Source organism: Phacochoerus africanus, chromosome 7, assembly GCF_016906955.1.
Source record: "Phacochoerus africanus isolate WHEZ1 chromosome 7, ROS_Pafr_v1, whole genome shotgun sequence".
Classification (NCBI taxonomy): domain Eukaryota; kingdom Metazoa; phylum Chordata; class Mammalia; order Artiodactyla; family Suidae; genus Phacochoerus; species Phacochoerus africanus.
Genome location: NC_062550.1, coordinates 6,137,372 through 6,165,113, shown reverse-complemented (window position 1 = coordinate 6,165,113; position 27,742 = coordinate 6,137,372). Strand labels below are relative to the sequence as shown.

Genomic DNA, 27,742 nt, shown 5'->3' with positions numbered 1-27,742 from the left:
GACTTCTTCACGGCAAGGGCTGCCAGTCAGTCTCCCTAGTTCCCCAGGAACAGGCCCGGCTCTGTGCTGGAGCTGACCGTGCTGACCACCCAGCGAGGCACTTCAGGCCCAGGAGGTGCTGAGTTACTGTGCCAGGTGCTTCCAAGCCATTACTGCTCACCTTCTCCCATCTGCGGAGGCTGAAGTTCAGCAAGTCTGTGAGCAGCTGCCCAAGGTCATAGCTGGTGAGCAGTAAAGCAGAGGCAAATCTGTTTTTTAGTGCCAAGTTCCATGAGGCCTCTTAGCATGACCTTTTAAGAAATAAAGTAGTAGCTCCAAAGTAGGAATAACAAACGTTTATTCAGAAATGGGTAACACAGTTTCCTCCATCCCTTGAAGCCTCTTCCTCTCCTTCTGAATACAAGACGTGGATGGGGAATGGACGGGAGTGGGAGGGGGGAGAGGGACACAAGGACTGGCCTGCCACCTTCTCTTCTGTTCCCCACGATGACACCCTGTACAACAGGGGAGACAAACAGGCCCTACCCTGCAAGGTACCATGTGGCTACCCAGAGGACAGGGTCCAGATGGCCAGGTGGCTGTGGCAGGGCTCAGTGAGACCCTGTCAGAACGAGAGCAGCCTGGCATGGGACTGGAGGGGGGACGGGAGAGAAAAGCCATGCAGGCAGGATACTTACTGTCCCTACTGGAAGCAGAGCCCAAGCAGTGACTGGACTGTCCCCTGACCTGAGAAACCACATCCTACTGTCTTGTGGGTGCTCTCTGGGGCCAAGAAGGGGAAAGTGTAGGAGGAATGTTTTCCAGCTGCTCAAGTTCAAAGGGGAAGATGGAAACAAAAGCAGCATTCTTTAAAGAACCAGAAAGTGGAGCACCATCAGGCCCATTCCTTGGACTTCCCAGGTCTGGACAACCTCAGAGCTGGAGGACTGAAGTGGGCTCTGACCCTGGGTCCCTCCTGCTCGACAGATTTAACCCTGCGGCAACATGAGCTGCTAGGCTGTGCTTCACTGGGCTGGCCCCAAGCAGGTCACCAGAGGCTCTTAGTGTCTCAGGTCCTCTTCACACTTTCTTGGCTTGTGCCTTTCATACCACCTGCTACTGATCTGTAGGCCCCCCACCCCGCCCCCCGGATCCTGCTCCCCACCACTCAGCTTTGCCAGGCTGGATTCCCCTTACAGTCCTAATAAACCAGCAGGAAGCGGAGGAGGATGGGGAGCAATGCTGTCTTGCTATTCAGGGGCTGCCCTGGGGTTCTACCTTTTTGCCCTGAATGCCTGGAACCCTGCTGAGGGAACAACCCAGCAGCTCACCTGGAAAAGCTGCTCTGCTCTCTCAACTCCCTCCACACCATCCACCGCTCCCCTCCCCCAACTGCCAAGGTAGGAAAAGAACCCTCAGGTCACGGATGGATGGGTCACTCCCAACAGTGGAGACAGTGCCGCCTGGTGGCTGCTGGATATATGCTGCCTTTCAGGATCCCCGACTATTGTCTTGTATGCACCTGAGGCCAGAAAAATCTAGAAGCAAGTCAATGTCTCCCCTTCAAATAACCTCCCAGATCCACAGTGTCACAGAACAGGAGGGAGATGCACTGAAAAATCCAACTAGTGGAGAGCTGGCATTTGCACCCAAACCAGAGTGTGTGGGCTGGGTGAGAAATGGGAGGGCGAACAACGCAAGCCCCTTCTAGCAGTGATACCCAGAAGGCCAAGAGAGCTGGGGTGGAGAACCTGGCATAACACGAGGGGGGGGGGGGAAATGTGAACGCGAAGAACTTCCTCTGGGTTGCCTCAGATAACATGGGCCCCCCCAAACCAAGAACTAGGGGTGCACTCTTCCCTTTACTTTGCCATAGGGCCCTCTCTAGACCAGTCTGGTCTGGAGCCAACTGTGGTAAGAGGACAGGGGGCCTTGTGGCCTGACCCCCCACCTAGGCCACCTCCAGTGACCAGGAGAGCGAGCGGCGCAGCTCCTGAGCTGACCTGGTTCCCAGTACAGTGGCAGGGGCTTGCACTCCCTGCTTTGTTTGAAAAGTGCAAATGAGAAAGGGGGTCACCCCCTCACCCTTGCAAACAGAAAGCAGCATCCTTCCACCAGCCCCTGCCCTGCATTCCATGGGGTCACAAGAAAGCCACCCAGGGAATTTAGGGCACTATTTCCAGATTAAAAAATGAAGTTGGGGTGGAAGTTAGGGGAACACTCTGAGCGACACAAGCCTACCTTGGTGATGAGGCGGAGAGAGAAAAAACATACTACAAGGAAATGTTAACACAGAGAAGAGCACAGGGTAGAACACAACACAGAAAGGCGGGTACCGTCCAGTGAGGAAGCTCTTTACCCCTGGCGACCCTTCCCACACTCAGGGGCCTCCAGTCCGACGGCCCATTGGTCACACGCTTTGCTTTGGGAAACAGAGCCACCCTCCTCTGCCCCCACTTCTGGCTGTCGCGCTCCCCTGCTCAAAGTTTGATTTTGAATTCTGTGGGCTGTGTGGTCACAGAGGCCCCTGAGGACTTGAAGAGTGCCTTCAGGATGGTGTCAGGGTCCACTTCGGCAGGAGGGTTGGATGAGCCGGCAGAATTCACCCTGCGAGGCAGCTCACTCTCCTTTTTCACTGAGGGGCTGTCACTCAGCCGTCTGGAGAGGGCAGAGAAGAGTCAGAATCCTTGTGGGTTTTCCCTTAGGTGGAGCATGGGCCCACTGTTTACCGAGGATCCGTTATCAGCTGAGCACCAAACATCATGCCTTCTGCGTCCCTTTAACTCATTCGGTATAGCGAATCTATCATTTTTATCATATGCTGATGAGAAAACTGAGATGCAGCCTGCCATAATCTGGGGGTCTGAAGTTTTAGGAAGTGCTGCAGGTCCCTCCAGGATGGCCAAACACATCAGTATATTATACATTCTGAGAAGTCCTTACAGATCCAACTGGGTTTAGCCCAGTGGTTCCCAAACTTACTAGGTCATAAAACCCACATTTTTCAGAATACAACTTATTCCTGGAAAATAGTTTAAGAAACAACTACATCATACATCTCCATATCCAGGGTTCAAATTCTGGTCTTTGTCAATTTCAAAGTCTATTTCAGGCGTGCCCCACACCACCACGCCCACCTTGGCAAGTCCGATACTCTCCCTAGGTCTCTGTCTCCTTGTCTACAAAAGGATTCTCTTTTGCATGTCAGTCTAGACATTTTCTGCATCTCAGGCTCCAAAGAGTCCTCAGTCCCATGTGTAACAAAATGAAGGGTGGCACCCAGCACTGTCCCCAAGAGAATCAATCATGAGGAGGTGAGGATTTTCTGCTCGCTCACTGGACAAGACACACATAATTATGTAAAGAGGGACACAATTGGCCTGCTCTCCACTTCCTTCTCAGGTGTTTTTACATTAGCCCCTATGGGGTCAACCCCCTGCAGAAATGATGTGACAAGCCACTTCGCACAAATTTAAGCTTCCTGATTGACTGCCTGCTATCAGAGCAGAGGAAAACGAAGTGGAACTGCCATGCAGACAATTTACCCTCACAATAAAGAGATGACCATACAGAGTAATAAGCAAGCAAAAAAGCTCCACCCAGCCCCAGCACCCCCTGCCTCTGGAACTTACAGCAGGATGGGCTGGTCTGAGGTGATAACGTTCCCATTCATGTGCAGGTTGCACTTCATTGGTTGCCCTGAAAAACCGAAAAAAGAAAAGGCTCTGCTATGAGACCTCAGCTCCTCACACAAAAGGACAGGGACTGACACTACCACAACTAGGGGGCAAGGCACCCACCACTGGCGGCTCTGGCTTCACAGCTAGGGCGGGGCTGTCAGGTTTCAGCAAAGCCCAGAGACTAAGAAAACCCTAGGGTGTGAGGTCCAAGAAAGCTTGGCAAGGACAGCACCAAGAAGCAAAGTGGCAACAGACCCTGCTTTGTGCAAGAGTCAGAGCTGAAGGAAGGGAGCAGGGGGACTCGGCATGAAGCAATCCAAACTTGTGAAGTAAGTTATAGGGTGAAATGTTTATGATGTGAAATTAAGTAAAAAGAAGATTCAAAACTTTACGTTCAGATTTCTTCTTTTTTCTTTTTTTGCTTTTTAGGGCTGCACTCGTGGCATATGGAGGCTCCCAGGCTAGGGGTCAAATTGGAGCTGTAGCCACCAGCCTACGCCACAGCCACAGCAATGCAGGATCCGAGCTGCGACTGCGACCCACACCACAGCTCACAGCAACACTGGATCTGAGGCTGGGGATCAAACCTGTAACCTCATGGTTCCTAGTGGGATTCATTTCCAAGGTGCCACGACAGGAATGTCTCAGATTTCTTTCTAAGTCCATGAAGGATTAAGTTTACAAGCTCTGGATTACCACTTAACATAACATGCGATAAGTGTAACAATAACAGCCCAGGAAAAGGGGAAGAGAAAATTGAGTCCTATAGAAGTAACATTTCTGTATCTCACTGTAATTAAGTTAATATTAATCTGATATAGATTCTGATAACCTACAATGTATACTGTAAACTTTTGAGCAACCACTAAGAAAGTGACTCAAGGGAGTTCCCTGGTGGCTCAGCAGGTTATGGATCCGACAACATCATTGTTGTGGCTCAGGTCACTGATGTGTCACAGGTTTGATCCCTGGCCTGGGAACTTCTGCATGCCACAGGTGCAGCCAAAAACCAAACCAAACCAAACCAAGTAGGCCTAAAAAGCATCTTCCCAACAGCAAAATACATATTCTCCTTAAATGCTCGTGAAACAGAAAAATTTGGTAAATTCACAATTATATGGAAATTAAACAAACAAGTCTTAAATAACCAATACATCAAAGAAGAAATCACATGGGAAATTAAAAAATACTTAGGAGACGAATGAATAAAGACACAGCACAGGAGTTCCCGTCCTGGCGCAGTGGAAGCAAATCTGACTAAGAACCATGAGGTTGCAGGTTTGACCCCTGCTCACCCTCAGTGGGTTAAGGATCCGGCGCCTCGGATCTGGCGTTGCTGTGGCTATAGCATAGGCTGGAGGTTATAGCTCTTTTTAGACCCCTAGCCCGGGTACCTCCATATGCTGCGGGTGTGGCCCTAAAAAGACAAATAAATAAATAAATAAAACAAGACACAACACACAAAACTTACAGGATACAGCTAAAGCAGTGCTCACAGAGAAATACATGGCTAAAAATGCATAAATTAAAAACTGGTGTGAAGGAGTTCCTGTCGTGGCTCGGAAGAAATGAACCTGACTAGCATCCGTGAGGACGCAGGCTTGATCCCTGGCCTCGCTCAGGTGGTAAGGATCTGGCACTGCTGTGAGCGGTGATGTACGTCACAGGCACTGCTCAGACCCGGTGCTGCTGCGGCAGTGGCAGTGGCAGTGGCGCGGGCCAGCAAATACAGCTCCAATTTAACCCCCAGCCTGGGAACCTCCATGTGCCACAGCCACGAGACCAAAAAACACCCCCCAAAAAAACTAGAGTGAAAAGACAACATATGGAATCGGAGGAAATACTGGCAAATCAGTTATCTAAAAGACATTTAAAAATTATGTAAAGAATTAAACTCAAAAAGTGGCCAAATAGTCTGAATAGACATTTCTCCAAGATACGCAAACAGCCAATAAGCACAAGAAGACATACAACATCATCAACCATCAGGGAAATGCACAGGAAAGTATCACCAACTGTCTTTTTTCTGTCTTTTGTCTTTTTAGGGCCACACGGGCTGCATACGGAGGTTCCCAGGCTAGGGGTCTAATTGGAGCTGTAGCCGCTGGCCTACGCCACAACCACAGCAACACAGGATCCAAGCCGTGTCTACGATCTACACCCCAGCTCACGGCAACACCAGATCCTTAACCCACTGAGCGAGGCCAGGGATTGAACCCACAACCTCATGGTTCCTAGTTGGATTTGTTTCCACTGCACCACGATGGGAACTCCACCGACTGTCTTTTATTAGCCTCTGCATCTCTACTTCTAGCACAGGGCTTTGGTCCACAGTGTACTCGATAAACATGGAAAGAAGTGAATAGAAGGGGCACGGCAGAGTTTCTCTCTACAGGCTACCCTGAGATGAATATAAATCTGAATTCAGTAAAACTAGTTTACCACTAGGAGCAGAGCTCACCCAGGTGCCAATATTTAGACAAAACTCCAGGCCTTTGAGGAACCTGGGTCCTACTGGTAAGCAGACCAATATCCGACATCTGGAAAGTGGAGGCTATGGCTCTTGGCTTCTCTGGCAAGATCTCCTAGAGAACCATCCATGGGAAAATGGTGTTTCTCTGCTTAACCAGACTTAACTGCTCAGGCCAGGTAGAAACACAGGGCCCCGGGGAGCAGACAACTGCACACTGCTGCTGCCTGATCTTGGCATGCAGGAGGCCCCAGAGGGTATAAGGCACCAGGACGTCCATCTCAGGAGGGCTTTCTCAGAAGGCCTGCTGTAAGCAGTAAGGAGCAGGAGGTGGCTGCTTTCTCCCCGACTTACCGTCTAGACACCGGTTGTTATACTTCTTATACGCGGTGATGGCATCGTCCTTCTTCACAAAGACCACCTCTGCTACTCCAGGATGGACCAGCCGAGCCCTCTTCAGGGCTCCACACACACAGAAAAGCTCCTGCGAAGAACAGGAGCAGTTAGGGTTGGGGGAGAATCTGGGGCAGTCGTCGTGCCTGCCTGCCATTCACGCACTCTAAATATGGCTCTGGGTTGACTGGTGGCTGCACTCTGACTCTGCCCAGCACCCCAGACTCCAGGGAGGCTTCATTTTAGGTGGTGTTCCTGGGACATCCACAGGCCTGAATACGGCACCAGATGAGAGGACAGATGTGCTGGCAGTGAGAAACGGATCTGGGCCTGCAAACCCTGGAGGTTCCCGTGACTCCAAGTCACCTCCGAAGTCCTCCTGCCTCGGTGCCTACTTCCTCAACAAGGGCAACAGTCATGCAACACAGAATTTCTCTCAGAGCGCCTGTCATGAGAATGGACATGCAGGCTCACCCAGAACAGTGCCTAACGTATCACCTGGGAATCCATTACAAGTACAAATTCTAGAATTCTATACAGGGTGACCAACCATCCTGGTTTGACTGGACGGAGGGGTTTCAACTGAAATCATTTTTAAGGCAGTGCTTTGCCAACATGCGTTATCATCACCATTTACTCCAATCTCTCCTCCTTTCACAGACCAGGAGACTGAGGCCAGAAAGGGAACACGGAGCTCCCATTGTGGCCCAGCGGATACAGATCTGACTAGTATCCATCAGGATGCAGGTTCAATTCCTGGCCTCAATCAGTGGGTTAATGATCCAGCGTTGCTATGAGCTGTGGTGCAGGTTGCAGATGCAGCTCAGATCTGGCGTTGCTGTGGCTCTGGCGTAGGCCGGAGGCCATAGCTCCGATTTGTTCCCTAGCCTGGGAACTTTCATATGCTGCAGGTACAGCCCTAAAAAGATTTTAAAAAGCAAAACAAAACAAAAACAAAAAAAGAAAGGGAACAACACAATGTGGAAGTGGACTGCAAAGACTTACTAGCACCCGGGCCACCATTCCACCTGTAATTGTTTTTCACAAGGTTGTTATGAGGACAAAGAAGATTTATGAAAAGGTTGTTGAAATGACTTGTTTCTAATGATAAAAGGGAAAATACTATACATAAAAAAAAAGACACAAAACTGAATACTAAGTGTGACCCTAATTTTATTAATGTTGTTCTTTTATTTTATTTTTGCCTTTTCTAGGGCCGCACCTGCGGCATATGGAAGTTCCCAGGCTGGGGGTCAAATTGGAACTGTAGCTGCCAGCCTCCACCACAGCCACAGCCACGCAGGATCCGAACCGCATCTGCGACCTACACCACAGCTCACGGCAACACTGGATCCTTGACCCACTGAGTAAGGCCAGGGATCGAACCCGCAACCTCATGGTTCCTAGTTGGATTCGTTAACCACTGAGCCACGACGGGAAATTCAAATTGTTTTAATCTTTATAATTTGTCTAGTATTACAGAAAGTAGGCTACAATTTCCTCTCGTGTGCATCGTTCACAAAGCAATCACACAACACTCATACATAAAACCATTAACAAATGTGGTGGCCAGTGTGGGCTGTTACACAACCTGGGACTCAGTTGCAGGGAGAGGCTAGCATCTGGATGCATTCATTCTGTGATCTAACAGGTGAGTCAAAATCATGCCTGAATTCTTTAACGGGTTTTCTTTTCTTTTCTTTTTTTTTTTTGGTCTTTTTAGGCCCGCACCAGTGGCATATGGAGGTTCCCAGGTGAGGGGTCCAATCAGAACTGTAGCCGCCGGCCTATGCCACAGCCACAGCAACTTGAGATCTGAGCTGCGCCTGTGACCTACACCACAGCTCACGGCAATACCAGATCCTTAACCCACTGAGCGAGGCCAGGGATCAAATCCACGTCCTCATGTATGCTAGCCAAGAAAGGAACTCCTAAAAGGTTTTCTTGATGCCTGAATGAAAGTAAGGTTGAAAGAAGTCCTGGTTGCATCTGGGTCACTCTTCACAAGTACCTGAATTAGGTTTTGCCCAGGACTGCTAAGGGTGGGACAGGATGGACCAGAAGGGCAATCCAGAAGGGCCAACTGCCAGACGACACCAATCCATCTCACTCAGGAGTCATTACTATTTACTTTGGAGTCATTACGAAAACCCCTAAAGGAGGCAGAAATTCCAAAGACTCTTGGGAAAATATGAACCACTGGATTTTCCATAGCAGGACCAAAGGATCCCATTCAAGACTTAAGCCGGCACGGTCCCCTGGCCCTGGTTTAGAAGCTATGAGGAGGAGGGTTAACATAGCCAGCCTGACTGCTATCCTCTGGGACCCCGGATTCTGGGAGGGCTCCCACCACCCTAGCTGGTAAGAGTGGTGCACTGTGCCTAGACAGACAACGTGGTTTATGCTAAGCACTTGCCTTCCTCTGGAGTCTGGAGTTTCGGTATGTGCTATATACAGCAGAGGGTGCCTACGCAACCAGTCCCTGATAAAAACCCTGGGCACCAACTCTCCAAAGGGCTCCCCTGGTTTCACATGCATCGTCACAACCAAGTGCTGGGGGAATAAAGCACATCCTGTGTGACTCCACTGGAGAAACTCCAGAAGTTTGCAGCTGGCTTCCTCTAACCTTCGCCCGACGGGCCTTTTCCCTCACTGATTTTGCTCTGTATCCTGTAATGAATCTTAGCCCCCACATAACTCGAAGCTAAGGCCAGCATGTCCTCTTAGAGAATCAGTGAACCTGGGGGTGGTCCTGGGGGCCCCTGAAACAGAAGTGGCTTGAGATTTCAAATTCTGGTAGGCCACAATACTCACAACAATGTCTTCCTCGGTGACTCGAGGGTGCAGATTATTCACCGTCATCTTGGTGCCCTCCAAAGGGCTGAGGACAGGCTGCGACAGACAAAAGAGCATTACTGGAGTCAGAGGAGAGTGCTCAAACGGCAGAACTCACTGCAGGTAACCAACCAGGCAGGCCCAGAGGAAACCCCGTCACCACCAGGCCTCTAATCATGCCCCTGTCACCTTACACTAAGGGATGGAATCTCTCATCACGTCCTAAATATGCCTAGAATGTCACTCAAGTTTCAAGAGCCACAAAGCTCAGACCACCCTTTCTCCTTAAAGCCTCCTCGGATCTCTCCAGTGGAGTGAGATGCTCTTTCCTCAGTGCTCTGGGCAGCCCTCTTCCGAGCAGCCCCCTGTTCTATCACTAGGCACAGGGGCTACTGGGTTTTGTAAAATGGGGGTGGCAATGCCTATCTCACAGAGGCACTTTGAGGACCTGGCAGGGTACACACAGCACGTTGCCCACTCCACACAGGCTAACCCTCAACTAGTGCGGTCACTTCCTCTCCTTCACCATCACCTCACCTCAGCAGGCGGCAGTTCTTTGGGGGGCTCCTCCTTGTTCACTAGAGTCCGGGACATGTTGGTCAAGGCTTTTGTTCGAACAGAGGAAGGGAGAGCAGGAGCTGTGTATGCATCATTTTGAACCACTTTGGTGAGAGGAAGGGCCTTGGACATGGAAAGCTTGGAACTGCTCAGCCCGGCCTAAACAAAGAGGCAGACAGGAATCTGAGAGGCTAAGAAACTGGACACCCAGTGGGGGTGACAAAACCCCAAGCCCAAGGCCTCCCACCTCCCCAATTCTATTAGTGGTCTAAAACCAGAGAGGTGCCAGTTGCCAAGGGAGGAGCAGGAAGAGAGAAAACAGCCTGCATAGGTGCTCACAGAAGCTACTTTCCAGTGTTGGAAGCCCTTAGGAAAGATGCTTCCACACAGTCCTGAACAGAAGCCATAAGCTCAACCACACCGTTAAGACTTCATAAAAACTCCATAGTCTGGGATTAGTCAGAGGCCAAAAATGGGCTCAAGTTCATTTCCAGATATGCTTCTACTACAATGGGCTGGCTAGGACATTCCCTGGTGGTCTAGTGGTTAAAGATTTGGTGTTCTCACTGCTGTGGCTCAGGTTTGAATCCTGGTCCTGGAACTTCTGCATGCCACAGGTATAGCCAACAACACCCCCCCTCCCCACCCCCGCCAAAAAAACAAAAAACAACATGCTGGTTGGGAATAGGAACTCACTCTTAAGAAGGCCCAGGCTCCCAGCTTTTGGGTCCCTCCCTGTTCCGGCCATACAGATATTGTGTATAACCTTGCCTCCACAGCTCCCAGACTGTCAGGGATATGTTGGCAGAGTCAGCACACGCAGACCAGCAGGAACAGTTCCCTCCCTCCCCTGCTGGCTCCAACTGGGGATGTGGGTCCCTTGGAAAAATAAACCAGCCAACTCCCCGGACTTAATGTGTCTGAGGAAAAAGATGCAAGAGGCAGAAGCGGCAGGTGGTCTTCTCCATTCAGGACAGTGTCCACCAGGCACTGACTCAGGGAGAAAGGAGGAATGCAGCAGCCAAACAGGCACATTACGGGACAGGGTCAATTCACCAGCTTCTCTGAATCCAGATTCATCCTGGATCTCACATTTCTCAACCTACACCACAGCTCACGGCAACGCCGGATCGTTAACCCACTGAGCAAGGGCAGGGACCGAACCCGCAACCTCATGGTTCCTAGTCGGATTCGTTAACCACTGCGCCACGACGGGAACTCCTCAAGGTGTTTTTGAGTCTCAAGAGCCAGTATAGTGTAGTGGTTAAACACATAGCCTGGGAGCCAGACTGCTTAGCCTTAAATCTAGACCCACTAGCTACAAACTCAGGAGGTTTATTTAACCTCTCTGCCTAAATCCTCATCTGTAAAATAAGGGTAATCATAGTACTCACCTCACAAGGTGGGAAGGGAAGTCTTTAATGAGTTAACATAAAACAGGGTTTTTTCCAGTTTGGTAGTAGGCCCAGCCCCTTTGTAACAAACTGGCCTCTTGCAACTTCACACATCACTTTAAGAGCTTCAGTGGTAACCATGGAGTTCCCGTTGTGGCTCAGTGGTAATGAACCTGACCAGTATCCATGAGGATGCAGGATCAATCCCTGGCCTCCGGTGTTGCCATGAGCTATAGCATAGGTTGCAGACACGGCTTGGATCCAGTGTTGCTGTGGCTGTTGTGTAGGCCAGCAGCTATACTTCTGATTTGACCCCTATCCTGAGAACTTCCATATATGCCTCAGTCGTGGCCCTAAAAAGCAAAAAAAAAAAAAAAGGCTCCAATGGTAACCAGGAAATTGGTCCACGTATTCAGTGCAGTGACCAAAACAGAGTCTCTGAAGGCCAAACAAAGGCACTTGGCCTGGGACCCCACTTGGCTCCCTATGGGTGCCTGGGCCGTATCTACTGAGCTGAGCGGCACAGACCTCTGGATATTTCCAGACATCGCTTTCTTTCCTCCTCTGTGTGGTATCTGAGCATCCTCCTTCACCAAGTTTTCCCCATATGCAGGCTGCACCTGGTGGAACCCTGAGGCAAGGTTCAGTTTATTCTTGCTAACACACCAACCAAGGGAATCCAGATTCAAGAATGGGAGGAGAGTTGCTGACTATGGAAGGAAGGGTAACAGGCAGAACGTCCGGCTGCAAAGGAAATAAAACGGGACTCCGTCCTGCAGGATCTCTCACATTTCCGGGGAAGTGCCTTAAACACGGCAATTGGGAGCTGCAGCCCTGCATGTCACGCTTTGTGGGTACCTGAACAAGTCAGTGGACACAATGGTCTCAGCATTTATAAACCAGTTCCACTTCTGATAATCTTACGACCTGAATGAAGAAGTACTGCTGCTTTGAAAGGCCCATCTCTCCATCTCCTCTCCCATGCACCTGATCAGACACGCACGGAAAGTGAGGGAAAAACACAAAAGGCCATACCACATGGTGGAGAAAGTTGCCCGGGGCTACAAATTTCATCTGTTTACTAGGAATGGGAGCTACATCATCGTCTTCATCCAGGTCATATAAATTCTGAAAATAAAGAAATGCAACTTAATGTGGCACACAGGCTTTCAACAAACATCTGGAGCAAGGACAGCAGGGAGATGAGGGCTGGAGTGAGGTGAAGGGAGAAGGGGGTGGAGGGTGAGTACCTGGGGAGACTGGCCTGGACTGGGACTCAAGTCCCAGCAGGCTGGTTCCCTGCCCACAAGGGTGCAGTGAAAGTGCTGCAAGTCCAGGAATGTCAGAGGCGCCTCTCCACAAGTGGGCAGTACCTATCAAGGGTCCCTACAATGCGTTTATATCCTTCGGTTTAGAAAGTCTGTCTCAGGCAATCTGACATATGAAAATGAACCCAAACCCTAGAAAGAGATTCATCCACAAAGACTTCATAGAAGGATCTCTAAGAGTAAACGTTACAGGAAAATGGCCGAAATAAACTAGAATGTAAACTCAGTGGATGATGCAGTTATTAAAAATGTTTCCAATAAATGTGAATCACAGAAAAATGCTTAAGTTACAAAGTGAAAACAGAACAGCACAAAACTGAATAACATCATCACAACTACAACTATGTATTAAATAAATAATCACACACACACACACACACACACACACACAAAACCCTACAAAAAATAAAGGAAGGAACTAGGGCAGAATTTCAACAGGGGTGGCTGTAGAGAGCCAGAGCATGACAACCTTTCTCCCCACTTCTTTTTTTCGTCTTTTTGCCCTTTCTGGGCCGCTCCTGTGGCATATGGAGGTTCCCAGGCTAGGGGTCCAATCAGAGCTGTAGCTGCCAGCCTACGCCAGAGCCCCAGCAACGCAGGATCTGAGCCGCGTCTGCGACCTACACCACAGCTCACGGCAATGCCGGATCGTCAACCCACCGAGCAAAGGGCAGGGATTGAACCCGCAACCCCATGGTTCCTAGTTGGATTCGTTAACCACTGCGCCACGACGGGAACTCCTCTCCCCACTTCTTAATCTTTCTCTATTTTGCAAATTTTCTGTGTTACGCACATACTCCTTTTACTAAAAAATACAACAACACAACTTTCAATTTGCCTCTCCGTCCTGGTGCATTTAAGAAGTTTCTTTTTCCTGAGAAAACTCTAATTCAAAAAGATACATGCACCCCAATGTTCACAGCAGCACTATTTACAAAACAGAACGACCTAAATATCCAGTCGACAGATGAATGGATAAAGATGTGGTTCTTATATACAATGGTACTACTCAGCCATAAAAAAGAATGAAATAATGCCATTTGCAGCAACATGGATGGACCCAGAGATTATCATACTAAGTGAAGCAAGTCAGACAGAGAAAGACACATACAATACGATATCACTTATATGTGGAATCTAAAATATGGCACAGGAGTTCCCGTCATGGCTCAACAGAAATAAATCTGACCAGTGTCCATGAGGACACAGGTTCGATCCCTGGCCTCACTCAGTGGTTTAAGGATCCAGCATTGCCGTGAGCAGGGGTGTAGGTCACAGATGTGGCTCAGATCTGGTGTTGCTGTGGCTGTGACGTAGGCCAGCAGCTACAGCTCTGATTAGGCCCCTAGCCTGGGAACCTCCGCATGCTGCAGGTATGGCCCTAAAAAGCCCTCTCCCCACCAAAAAAAAAAGGCATAAATGAACCTATCTACAAAACAGAAACAGACTCATAGACATGGAGAACAAACTTGTGGTTACCAAAGGGGAAAGGGGTTGGGAGAGGTATAATTTAGGTGTGTGGGATTAAGAGACACAAACTACTATATAAAATAAACAGGAGTTCCCGTCGTGGCGCAGTGGTTAACGAATCCGACTAGGAACCATGAGGTTGCGGGTTCGGTCCCTGCCCTTGCTCAGTGGGTTAACGATCTGGCGTTGCTGTGAGCTGTGGTGTAGGTCGCAGACGCGGCTCAGATCCTGCGTTGCCGTGGCTCTGGTGTAGGCCGGTGGCTACAGCTCCGATTCGACCCCTAGCCTGGGAACCTCCATATGCCGCGGGAGCGGCCCAAAGAAATAGCAAAAAGACAAAAAAAAAAAAAAAAACCAATAAGGTCCTACTGTATAACACAGGGAACTATATTTAATATCCTGTAATAAACCATAACAGAAAAGAATGTAAATAAGAATTACATATATATATATATATGTCTGACTTTGCTGTACACCAGAAACTAACACAACATTGTAAACCAACACAAAATTGTAAACCAACCTATACTTCAATTAAAAATTAATTAATTAAAAGAGAAGTAGTTTCTTCTTAAAACTCATAAACTGCAAAAAGTCAAATGTAATCTCTCCTCCAACTCTTTAAACTAGAACCTTTAGGCCAGGCCTCAGTTAATTCATTTGGTAGGCCACATCGAAACACACACATGCAGGTACAACCCCTATGGAAAACAGTATGGAAGGTTCTCAGAAAACTATTACCATATGGTCCAGCAATCCCACTCCTGGGCATATATCCAGACAAAACCATAATTCAAAAAGATACCTGCATCACTATGTTCACTGCAGCACTTACAATAGTGAAGACAGGAAAACAACCTGAATGCCCATTGACAAATGAATGGATAAAGATGTGGTTCATATATACAATGCAATACTACTTGGCCATAAAAAAGAATGAAATAACGTCATCTGCAGCAACATGGATGGAACTAGAGGTTATCATACTAAGTGAAGTGAGTCAGGAGAAAGACAAATACCATATGATATCATTTCTATGTGGAATCTAAAATATGGCAGAAATGAACCTATCTACAAAACAGAAAGACTCACAGGCAGAGAGAACAATTTTGTGGTTGCCAAGGGAGAGGGAGGAGGGAGTAGAACAGATAGGGAGGTTGGGGTTAGTAGATGCAAACTATTACATTTTCAGTGGGTAAGCAATGAGGTCCTGCTGTACAGCACAGAGGACTATATCTAATCTCTTGGGATAGACCACGACGGAAGATAATTTAAGAAAAGGAATGTACACGTATGTATGACTAGATCATTCTGCTGTCAAGCAGAAACTGGCACAAGATTGTAAATCAACTATACTTTAATTAAAAAAAAAAATGTAAACACACACACACTCTCTCTCCCACCTGTTTGGCCTGGTGGTTATTGACGACATTGATCCTCATTCCAGCAGGATGGGCATGAACTGGTGCCACGGCCTTCTGCTGTGGAACCTAGAAACAGTCAGTGGTCATAATTCATCCCACAGGGCCCATGTGCCTTCTCTCATGAGCAGGGGGTCACTGGAGTTAAAATACAGTGGGCACTCAGTTTTGATCTGTGGAAGAGGCCCTACAGAATGCCTCGTGCCCAAAGCAAGAGCGCAAGGGGAAGACCCATCATCCCAGAGATCATGTGACAATGCATGTGCAGGGCTCAATGAACGCTAATGCAAGGCAATGCATGTGCAGGGCCTAGGAAACATTCACTGCTGCTGCTGCTGCTATTACCAAAGAGGCTGTGACAATTACATGATACTGTTTGTGTTTCCTTTGGGATGGTGGCTATGCAGATGGCCAGGACACTGCATTAAGAGGCAGGTCTGACTGAGCTCTTATCCTGGTTCTCTCACTGACCGTGTTAACTTTGGGCACAATTACTCACATCTCTGAGCCTCAGATGCTTCTTTAGTAAAACTAGTAATCATCCAGTGCTGCAGGGAGGAATAAACACTAAGTGCCTGCCACACAGCACATGTGCAACAAACGACTTGTCTTTTCCTCTCTTCCCTCTGTCACTATCTCACTTGGAAAGTCACAAAATTTCTCTGGACCACACCCCCACCCCTTTCACGTAGAATTGAGATGACATTTTGCATTCCTCATATGGTTACTGTACACATACTTGGGGAAGTGTCACTTTGCCTAAATACTCCTAGTCCCTGGTCCCTGCGAGGATTTTATGACAAGAGCCACAAGCTACCTGGATGGTTTTAGTGAGCTTTAGAGCAGGGGTCACTGTCCCGATGGGTGGGCTCATGAAGGCAGCAGGAGAATTCCGCTTCAGGCTGATCTTCTCCCGGGCATCAGCCACCTGGCGGGGCTTCTGGAGCACTGCGCTCTGCTGTTTGCGGGAGTTCAGCATCTCTCTGGCATCTTGCACTTTCCCTTTGATCCGGAACCGGGCATCTTTCTGTAAAAGCTTTTCCCGGGCATCTTTGACTCCCAGCTTGAGCCGGGCATCTGAGAGGCCAATCTTCTGCCGGGCATCAAATCTCTGCTGGAAGGTGGTGGTGCGTGCTGGCTGGCTGAGAAGGCTCTGTTGGATCCCGACACGAGATCGGATACCTCCAACTCCTGGTCTGGCATTGAGGCTGCAAATAAAAACTGCAATATTAAGAGGACGTGGGTATCAACAGTAGCCTGTGCAAGTAGAGCTGTGGTAATACTGGAAACAAAGGTTCCTCCATAAAGGAGGGACCAGAAAGCTGCTCCTGTCTGAGGTAACGATTAAGTCTACATAGGCTTCTTTCCTATAGTTTTATGACTTTTAACTTTGCATTGTAAACAAAATCAGGAAGGAGACCCTGGCAGTTTCTATCACCAAGTAATACTCTTATGTTCCCTAGACCAGGTGTTTTGACACCATTCTGGACAGTAACTTCCAAACAATACCGAATAAAATAAGCATATTCCCCAGATATCACAATCCCATACATCTGAAGAGCAACTTCAGTTTCCAAAGTTCTTCTACATCCATGCTTTAAATCAGCTCTCTCAGCAGCCTGTGAAGTGGGCATTATTAGGCCCATTTTACAGTGGAAGAAACAGGCATGTAGGAGTTAAATGATTAAAAAAGGGTGCCCACCTAGCCTCTGGCAGCCTCATGCTTCCAGTGCAGGCAGACACGCTTACTGGGCTGGGACCAAGAAAGCCAACACATGGGTCTGCCCTGGAGCCAGAGGACTAACAAACTAAGAAATAAAGATTTGGTACAAAAGAAAAATAAAATCATTGAACTGTTTCTAATCACAACACTTTTGACTCCAAAGGTATAGCTTTTTTCCTCATACCCACCAATTCTCCAACTCTACAGACACTGACTGGAGGCCCTACAGCTCAATGCTGATACTACCTAAAGCTGGCATAGACCCCACAGGTTAAAGGCTCAGTCTTACAAGACTGCCTTCACTTAGGATGCCAATTCCAAGTCCTGGGCTTCTTGCTCATCTGATCGACAGGCTATAGATGGGAGGGTTCAAGACGCCCTCCTCAAGTTTAATAATTTGCTAGAACAGCTCACAGGACTTGTTGAGAAAACAGTTTACTTATTATTACCAGTGTATTATAAAGGATACAACTCAAGAACAGCCAAAGAGAAGAGATGTACGAGGCAAAGTATGGTGGAGTGTGGAGCCTCCATGCCCTCTCTGGGAACACGACCTTCCTGACACACGCACATGTTCACCAACTCAGAATCTCTCTCAACTCAACTGCACAGAGGTTTCTATGGAGGTTCCATTTCATAAGCATGACTGATTAAATCACTGACCACTGGTAATAAGCTCAATCTCTAGCCCCTCTGTTCTCCCTGGAGGTCCAGGGTGGGGAGTGGGGTGGAGCTGCAAGTTCCAACAGGCTAACCGGGCCTAAGTCTTTTTGTTAACCAGCTCCCATCCTGAAGCTACCTAGAGGCCCACCAAGAGCCGCTTTATTAGAACAAAAGATGTTCCTATCACCCTTGTCACTCAGGAAATTCCAAGGGTTTTAGAAACTGTGTGCCAGGAACAAGGACCAAACATATATATACATACTCTACAGCAACAAAAACGTCAAATTCAGAAACTTAAAGTTGGAAAGGAATGAAAACTCCATTAAACAAGCCCCATTCTCTTCTGGGGTCCTCTGTTGGCTCTTTTTTTTGGGGGGGGGGGGCACATCCACAGCATATGAAAGTTCCTGGACCAGGGATCGAACCTGAGCTTCAGTCGTGACTTATGCCACAGCTGCAGCAATACCAGATCCTTAACCTACTGCGCCACAGTGGGAAGGCCCTCTGTTGGCTCTTCAATGGCTTGAGAGTAAACAGAAGACCCTTTTGAGTCCAATCCTGGAAGTCCTATCTGGGTCTGTGGGCTTCCACTTCACCCCACCTGCCTACCTACCATGAGGCCTCTCTACTCCAGGCACACAAATACTACTCCACTGGCAGGTGCCCTGCCTGGGGACACCGACCCCCATGGTAATGTCTCCTCTTTGGGAAACCCTCTCTGATTCTTTCAGGACAGCCCTCCTTTGAGCCTATTATTACATCTGTTTGTGTTCTTTTCTCTCCCCACCCTGAACTAGGAGGAAAGGGGCGGATGGGGGTTTCAGAGCTCAATGCTTTGTAGGTATAGCTGAGGCCTGACTCCATATCAGAAATGCCTAAGGAACTTCTTAGACATACAGCTCTCTGTGGAGTAGGTTGCAGACATGACTCAGATCCCGCATTGCTGTGGCTCTGGAGTAGGCTGGTGGCTACAGGTCCTATTCGACTCCTAGCCTGGGAACGGCCCAAGAAATGGCCAAAAAAAAAAAAAAAAAAAAAAAAGAAATACAGCTCTCTAGGAGTTCCCTGATGGCTCAGTGAGTTGAAGATCTTTTCATTGCTGTGGCTCTGGTTGCTGCCATGGTGCAGGTTAGATCCCTGGCCTGGGAATTTCCTCATGCCATAGGAGCAGAAAAAAAAAAAAAAAAAGTCACCTGCCCACCAGGCCCGTCCTCAGCCCTTGGAGCAAACTGCCCACCTGTCTCCCCAGCACACGCTGCCCGATTCCTGTTCATTGTCCAGGCTGCCCTATGTATGACCCCTCCTTCAGGACGCTCCCTCCGACCTGCTGGACCACTTCCTTCTCTGAGCTCACTCCCGGACACCACCCCGTTCCACCCACTTTGCGATCCCCTGCAGTGGCTGTGGGTGGGACAGGTGGTCTTGTTCACATGTGTCACCTCAGCACCTGGCACAGAACTTGGTGCAGACCAGGTGTTCAGTACTTGCTGTCCCTGCATGGAGTCCATCCATCTAGTTTTTCATTCCACAAATGTTCACTGGGGACCAGGGCTACAGCAGTGAGATGACAGGCCGGGTTCTATTCTAGCGCAGGTGACATTCTAGGGCTGCTTGTCCGTCCCTGCTCTATATTCTCATGTAGAGACCCTGGGAGATTGCGTGATGGAAAAAGCAAGGCCAAGGGAACAAAGCGTTCAAGGAGGCCACTAAGCACAATCAGGGAGGGAGACAGCTGCATGTTGCAGAGAGCACCTGTTCTTCCCTGAACTGAGCTACCCTAGGCTTTGCACCCTGCAAAGCCATGGGCAATAGCGAGGTTATCCTTCATTGTGACCACAGAAACCTACAGCCACACTGAGGAGCCCTAGGTACTTGAGGAGGAAAGGACATGACGTTCATAACAAAGTTATAACAAACCCCGGGACCAACTGGCAGGTGAGGGGCCCCCGCTGCTCTTTTTTCTTTCTTCTCTCTTTTTAAAAAATGCTTTCAACTCCCTACATCTGTTGATGATGCCCATCAAAGAAGAGCCAACAGGGTGTCAGTTTAGACCAGGAGCTACTACCGAAGGCCTGCTCATAAAATGGGGGAAAAGATTTTGATCAACATTTACCATCCACATCCAGATGAAACCATAGTGGAGAGCATTCCAAATGAAATCCATCATTCATCAAGCTCTGGAACCTTTCGAAGGCAGAGGCCTTAGGTACCAAAAAGAGCATGGTGAGGAACAGGTCTCCAAACTAATGAGGAATGGTGGTGAGGTGGGGGGAAGACGGGCCATACTGCCAACCGTATAATCAGCATACTCCTGCTCCAGGAGAGGGAGATCCGCAGTCTGTGGAGCTGTGGGAGGGCTCAGAGGTGGCCCAGGGTTCTGGGAAGAGTAGTGCCAAAGGGCATCCTAGTCAGATGACCTGCGGAAAGGGCCCCTTGGCTCATGTGTCGGGGGTAGGGGGGTGGAGATGCCCAAGAAGCACTTCAGCGTTCCCCACCCTCAAGGGCATTCCTTCACTCCTCTCATGTCACTTCCACAGCTGAAGGTTCCCTCCTTGGAGCCCTCAAAGCACCGGACAAAACTTCTATTAAAACACTCATGGCGCTTTGTTTACAAGCCTGCATCTCCCTCAGGACTAAGACTTCCTAGGGGCACGCCCTACATCTCCTCACCCAAGGCAACACTACTGGGGGCAGGCGGGCGGGGTGGCGGCCGGGGGTGGGGGGTGAGCAGGAATGAGCTATGTCAGGGATCCTACAGGGCTCCTGTTTTACATTCTGCTTTAAGGCTCACAATCTCTGAGATTCGCTGCCATCACTTCCACCTTACAGAGGAGAAACCAAATCAAAGAGCTAGTGGCATGGCTGGGACTGGACCCTGGACTCCAGAATCTTTCCATTATAAGAGGTTCCAAGCTTCCCTCCTTTCTACTCCCAGCCCCAGGGGAGGTAAGACAGAAGGGCCAGCTGCCCTGGAAGGGCCTCTCCTAGAGAAGACAGCCTCTGCAAGGGCAGCCTGCCACCAAGCCCTCACCAACCAGCCCAGTACCCTGTTAGGATCCTGGCCACCAAATGCTCTCCCAGCTGAGAAGGGCACCCATGCAGCCACGGCACAAAGGCTACTCTGGCCCTACTCTAAGAGTGGGATCCACAAGGAAAGATCTTTAGGAGCTTCAGGAATTTCAGGAAAGGCCTCCTGGAAGAGAGAGCAGCTGGTCTCTAAGTGGACATTACAAAGGGAACCAGGTTGCATAAACACGGACAGTGGAAGGTTTCACTGATGATCTCGTCCACCACACAGCAGAGGTGACACATCCTAATCCAACCTGAGCCTGTTCCGAACGAAGATTTCCTATCTTTGTCTGTCTTCTCCAAATTCCAGAGTACACCTCGTTACCAAAGGTTCCTGATATGTATAACTACAAGAGGTGGGATGATCTTACTATGGGATATGCCATGATTTTACAATACTATAAGGGCAAATCTAGACCTCTGTGGCATTAATTACACTTTCAAGAAGTCAAATTATGCAATTTCACCAGTCATTCATGCCATTAAATATGACTGCTAAGTAAAAAGAAAGAAAAAGCTACTGAAAGCAATTATTTTGAATAATTAAAGGAACAATGAGGTTCCTGAAAACAAATTTCATATCCCTGAACAGAGAATGGACAAAGAGGCAGATTCAAAAGTTTTCTGGTTCATTCCAGTTGGGTCAGAATAGCAAACTTCTGGAGAATGAGGAGCAGAGGCCTCTGTGACATTAACTTACTCATATTCCTCAACAATTTCTCTTCTCTGATCATCTGTAATGGCTGTTTGAAGTGTTGTATTGAGAATTCATAGAAGTTGATAGTTGATAAGTAAGGTCTGCCACATAAGGGACAACAGGCTATCAGAATTTATGAAAAATGTTTACAAAGAAAGCATTCTCAATGGACAGTTTTAAGCACTTATTACATACCCAGAAACTTTAACACATCTCTTTAACCCTCACAACTCTGAGAATTAGGTTACTGCCCACAATTCATAGATAAGGAACTACAGATTCAAAGAGAGTAACTGTCTCAAATCACAGAGCTGTAATGGTGAAGGCTGGATCTGAACTTCACTGTACCACTACTAGTTAAAATACCAATAAATCATAAATCAAGCATGGGTCAAAAGCAGAGCAGAGAACCTGAAGAGTTAAGGAAGGGTGAGGACAGTCCCCAGGCTCAGGAAACAATCAGCACTCGTCACATCAGGAACATCGCGCCCCCTCTAGTGACCAGAGGGTGAGTACACACACGCAGGACAGGAACACTGTACCCACCAGGGCCCCACACGCCATACGGCTAGTCTGGCAAGAAAGCCCACCAAGTTGCCTCGTGCTGGTATTTTTATCTATTTGAACAGCAAAAAAAGGTACATTTGGGGGAGGGAGGTGATACAGTTATGGATGTAGGAGCCTAAGAAAGCTACTTACTTCCCTCAACTTCATACATACAGGTCCCTGGTTACACCAGTTCTTTCAACTCCTTTCATGAGCAGCTTTAGGGGGTTTCAGTGTTCAGGCTTTTTATAATCACTGTTCCTCTCGATGCATGAAAAGACAGCTATTCATCCCAGCAGGCAGCAGTACTGGTTATAAGGCAGGCATTAGTCATCAGGAATTTTTCAAATAAACATTCCTGCTAGGGGTAGGTCTCTAAAACATAGACCCAATTATGTTATCCTCCTGCTCCAAGAACTGCTAAAGGCTCCCTAATAAAGCCCAACCCCTCAGTGGAACCCCTAGTGTGGCCCCTACTGCCTGCAGCCTCTCTTCCCACTGCAGACTATCTGATGTTTTCAAAACACATCCTGCCCTTCTGGCCTCAGTAATTGTTTGGGAGGGGGAGAGGGGGAGGTTTTGAGCAAGTCCCTTAACTGCCCCACTCCATCACCTGAAACAGGGCAACTGTGCACTGTTTCCAAACTCTCACCAGAAACTCCACCAGGCCCCAAAAGAGTGGTGTGGGTGAGAGGGCAAACAGCCCCCTGGAGGCTGGGCTGTCTCCCTCATTCTCCCCTCACCCCTCTGCTGGAACCTAGTATACATGTGATGACCAGGGAGGGTCTGTCTGGGGCTAGGAATGCCTCATCCTCTTGGATGGGCCTGTGGAGGACAGAGTGGCAGCTAACTCTGGACAGATGTCCAGGCCAAAGGATTCAGGCTCACAAGGGAAGCCCTGGATTATTCTAAAGTGGATTTTAATCCATGGGGTCTCTGGGTGAGAATCTATGTGCTGAGATCCATTTAGGAAGAAAACACAGTTTAGTTCTAACAATTACTGAAGGTCCATTCTGAATTAGGTGCTTTAGAGATACAAAGAAAAACAAGACAGGAGTTCCCGGCGTGGCTCAGTGGTTAGCGAATCCGACTAGGAACCATGAGGTTGCAGGTTCGGTCACTGCCCTTGCTCAGTAGGTTAAGGATCCGGTGTTGCCATGAGCTGTGGTGTAGGTTGCAGACGAGACTTGGATCCCACATTGCTGTGGCTGTGCCGTGGCTGCAGCTCCGATTCCACCCCTACCTAGCCTGGGAACCTCCATGTGCCGCGGGAGTGGCCCAAGAAATGGCAAAAAAAAAAAAAAAAAAAAAAAAGACAAAAAAAAAGAAAGAAAGAAAAAAGAAAAAGAAAAACAAGACACTATCCCCTCACCCTCCAAGAAAGTCTTGTGCAGATGTTTCATTTTATTTCTTTCTTCTTTTTTTTTTTTTTTTGCTTTTTAGGGCCACACCCACACCATATGGAGGTTCCCAAGCTAGGGGTCGAATCGGAGCTATACCACACTGGCCTACACCACAGCCAGAGCAACGCAGGACCCAAGCCACATCTGCAACCTACACCACAGCTCACAGCAATGCCAGATCCTCGACCCACTGAGTGAGGTCAGGGATTTAACCCACAACCTCATGGCTCCTGGTTGGATTTGGTTCCACTACACCAGGAAAAGAACTCCCAGATGTTCCATTTTATTCATTTATTTATTTATTTATTTATTAAAAAGACTTTATTTATTAATTTTTTTTTTTTTGCTATTTCTTGGGCTGCTCCCATGGCATGTGGAGATTCCCAGGCTAGGGGTCCAATTGGAGCTGTAGCCACCGGCCTACACCAGAGCCACAGCAACTTGGGATCCGAGCCGAGTCTGCAATCTACACCACAGCTCACGGCAGCGCCGGATCGTTAACCCACTGAGCAAGGGCAGTGACCGAACCCGCAACCTCATGGTTCCTAGTCGGATTCATTAACCACTGCGCCACGACGGGAACTCCTCCATTTTAAATTGTAATTCTTCGGGAGTTCCCATCGTGGCTCAGTGGTTAACAAATCTGACTAGAAACCATGAGGTTGCAGGTTCGATCCCTGGCCTTGCTCAGTGGGTTAAGGATTCGGTGTTGCTGTGAGCTGTGGTGTAGGTTGCAGATGCAGCTCAGATCCCGCGTTGCTGTGGCTGTGGTGTAGGCCAGCAGCTACAGCTCCAATTAGACCCCTAGCCTGGGAACCTCCATATGCCGCAGGAGCGGCCTTAGAAAAGGCAAAAAGACCAAAATTTTAAAAATAAATAAATAAACAAACAAACTGTAATTCTTCCCTTTCAAGCTAATGTAACAACTCATTTCCCTCTTCTATGTTTTAGGTCTAAATTTCCTTTACCTTATTTCAGTAAGGAAACCAACAGTGCGGCCCAGAGCCCTGGCCTGAGCCGAAAAGTTCCCTAACCTCCTCTCCCCATGGCTCCAAGGACTCTCCAGACAGCCATCTGGCCGAACCACTCACGTCCAGCACACAAGGCCCAACCTTCCCACTAAGGCAGCTTGTCACCTTTATTTAACTACATGGAGGCAGTGGACAGACAGCTGTCCTCTGAAGGTTAAACTCAGCAAACCAGAGAGGGGGTGCCCTGACTAAAGGAAGAAGTCAACAAGAGAGGCAGGCCCACACTGCTGCTGGTGCCCAGTGCTGTCCTGGGGAGTCTCTATGGGTCTTAAAGAGCTAAAGCCACTAGAAATGTGCTATGTGTGGGGAAGGACAGCACCTCATCATGGCCTGGCTGAAGTACCGCAAAAATTGCCCCCCCACTTCACATTAACCATCAACCTTTTGATGACTAACCGGGGCCAGGCAACAAGGACAATAAAGACACCTTTCCTGACTTACACAGTGGGATGAACACAAAACAGAATGGCTGCTCTGAAGAACAAGCACATTCTGCCACCTGTGGGAAGAGGGTATTTACACTCCCTTCGGCTCAGTCTTTTGCTATTTGCACTAAGAAGAGGAAAGAAGTTTTCTGAGATGCTCACAGGTTCTTCCTAAAATTATGAAGCACAAAGTTCTCCCTTGGACACCTATGCAACTTTAAACCAAAGTTTCCAGTAAGGCGATTTCTTCTAGGAAGCATGTAGAATAGCATTTTATCCTGTAGGAAAGGACACTTGTTCACTGAAATTTGTTCAGATCTTTCACAGTCCTTGACAGGGAACCCTCCCGCCCCAATCTAGTTTTGTTGGCTGTGCAAGTAAAATAAAAATGGAGTCTCCAGCAGGTTTAACCCAAACACAGGAGGCAGTCCAGTTTCTTCTACACTAGTCTCTTTGCCTACACTTCCCCAATCCAGTCTTCACGTGCTAGCAAAGCAATATTTTCACACTCAAGAGATTGCGTGTTACTTCTTTACTTAAAAACCTTCAATAATGATGACGATGGTGGCGAACATCTCCTGAGCACTTAGTATCCATCAGACGCTTTTTAAAGTACTTTATTTTTTAAAGTACTTTAGATACATTACTTCACTTAGTCCTGAAAACACTTAATGAAGCAAAAGTCCATGTTTTATAAAGAAGGAGATGCCATGGAATGGTTAAGCAACTTCTGTAAAATCATATGAAAAATGGGAGAAGCAGGGATTGAAACTTGGCAGTCTGACTCAGGACCCCAATGCTTACCTGTTATGTCCCCTTGGGAGGAGGGATTTGGGCTTCTTTAAAGAAAGGTCATCTGCTGAACACTTACAACCTGGTACAAACTTTTAAATATACATTCCTACATTCTCATATGTAATCTTCTCAAGCACCTACCAGCAACCATTATTACAAATGAGGAGATCGACCAGCTCAGAAGTCATCTGGCCGGGGAAGCATGGAACCCAACAGCAGGGCCTACCATGAGACCAGGTCTGTCTGGCTGCACACTCCCTGCTCTTCCCGTGCATCCACTTGTCTTCCCTTTCCTGCATTCCTACCGTACGGCCCACACAAGACTCTGCACACATCGACACCAAAGTACAGACCGCCTGCAGTGACTGCAGGAAGCGCCTGTCCTGAAGCTGGCTCCTTCAGCATCTGTCCAGCAAACCTGTGAAACCTGGATGGGTCTGGAAATGGCCAGAGGACCAGCCCCAAGTCCACACCAGTTCTTGGCAGACCTAGGGGAGAACTACTCACTGATAATGGGAGAGGAAATTAATGCTGCGTGCCTATTATGAACCAGAAGCCAGATGAAATGCTGGCTGGTGAACTGTGTGGGGCTGGGGGGCAAACGTAGTGGATGGATGTAAGTGTTGAGGGTGGGGGGGACAGTAAGGCAGAGACTCTATTTCCTGGTCACAGGCACTTTTCATGAACATCTACTGAGTGAATGACTGTCTGAGAAAACAGTATGGAACAGCCTGGCCGTTTACAAGGACATCCGAACTAATTTTCCGTGTGCTGGAAAACTCTGGGCCAAAGCTCCCACTTTTCCATACGGGTGAACTGGAGTTCATACAGGCTGGAAACGACGAACCGTATTCGAGGGTCTAGAGGAGGGCTGGGGCTCAGAGCTGCACATCGTCTCCGGGGCTCGCCACCCAGATACAGAACCGCCTTTTCTGAGGACCATCAGCAAACAGCTACCCTCCAGCCCCATCTCCCTTGTTTTTCTGCCCAAGCCTGAGGCCACCTCGGCCAGCTCAGAACGCGCCTTCAGCCCCGATCTCAGCCCTCCGGGACTCGGGCAGTCACTCCACCTCTCCCAGCCTCCAGCGCCCTGTCTGCAGAACGGGGAAAGCACGAAAGGCTGGCCGACAGGACGGCCAGAGGAGCTAATGAGACCGTGTGGGCCCGAGAGCGCTCAGACTCGGAAATGCCGCTCCCCGGGGCGGGGGGGGGAGGGGGTGTAAACAGACGCGAAGCCGGCGCAGGACTTGGAAACCTGGACCAGCTCTGGGTCTGGGGCCCGGCTTCGGCAGTAGAGACCGGCAGAGCCCGAGCAAGCCACTGCCCCGCCAAACTTCGGTCGTCCTAACTTCAAGGCCGCGCTGGGACCGCGGAGCAGCGCCGCTCTCCTCAGAGGAGGGGCTGCGCCGGGGCGACCCCGGGAATCCCGGGCCGCAGGGGACGGCCCGTCCCTCCGCCCCCCGCGCCGCTCCCACCAGCCCCGCAGCGCGGCCCCTCGGCGGGCTGCGGCCCCTCCGGCCTCCCTTGGCCCCGCGGGAGCGGCGGCACCTCCAGCCAGTGGGCGGCCGGGCGGCCGGGCCCGCGGCGGCGGCCCGGCCAATGAGGAGCGGGCCTGCGGCAGGGGGCGGGCGCAGACGGCCCTCCGCGTCGCGCCCGGGCCGCTCCCTCTTCAGCGCGAACCCCGCGAGGACTGAGGCCCTGAAACCCGAAAGGAGAAAAGGCTACTCACCGCCCCTTCGCAGCAGCCCCGCGCTTCCGGATGAGCTCGTCCAGGGAGATGTCCGCCATCTTGCACCGCCGAGCAGGCCGCGAGCACCTCAGGGTCCCTCGGCCCCCGAGCCCGCCCCTTCGGCCGCTGTGGA

General features: G+C 49.2%; 1 protein-coding gene across 2 annotated transcripts; it reads right to left on the bottom strand.

The window, feature by feature from the left end:
• Positions 1 to 320: 320 nt before the first annotated feature.
• POLDIP3 (DNA polymerase delta interacting protein 3) lies at positions 321 to 27,742 on the bottom strand. Of its 2 annotated transcripts, none has more exons than XM_047786071.1 (9): positions 27,610 to 27,742; positions 16,346 to 16,736; positions 15,511 to 15,597; positions 12,345 to 12,437; positions 9,895 to 10,074; positions 9,337 to 9,414; positions 6,484 to 6,613; positions 3,612 to 3,678; positions 321 to 2,637 (listed from the first exon to the last, which is right to left on the bottom strand). In XM_047786071.1, the coding sequence occupies exons 1-9, from the start codon at positions 27,666 to 27,668 to the stop codon at positions 2,460 to 2,462; spliced, it is 1,263 nt and encodes a 420-aa protein (XP_047642027.1). In that variant the 5' UTR covers positions 27,669 to 27,742; the 3' UTR covers positions 321 to 2,459. The 2 variants fall into 2 exon arrangements, with proteins under 2 accessions (XP_047642027.1, XP_047642028.1); XM_047786072.1 differs by lacking the exon at positions 27,610 to 27,742 and adding an exon at positions 20,028 to 20,099.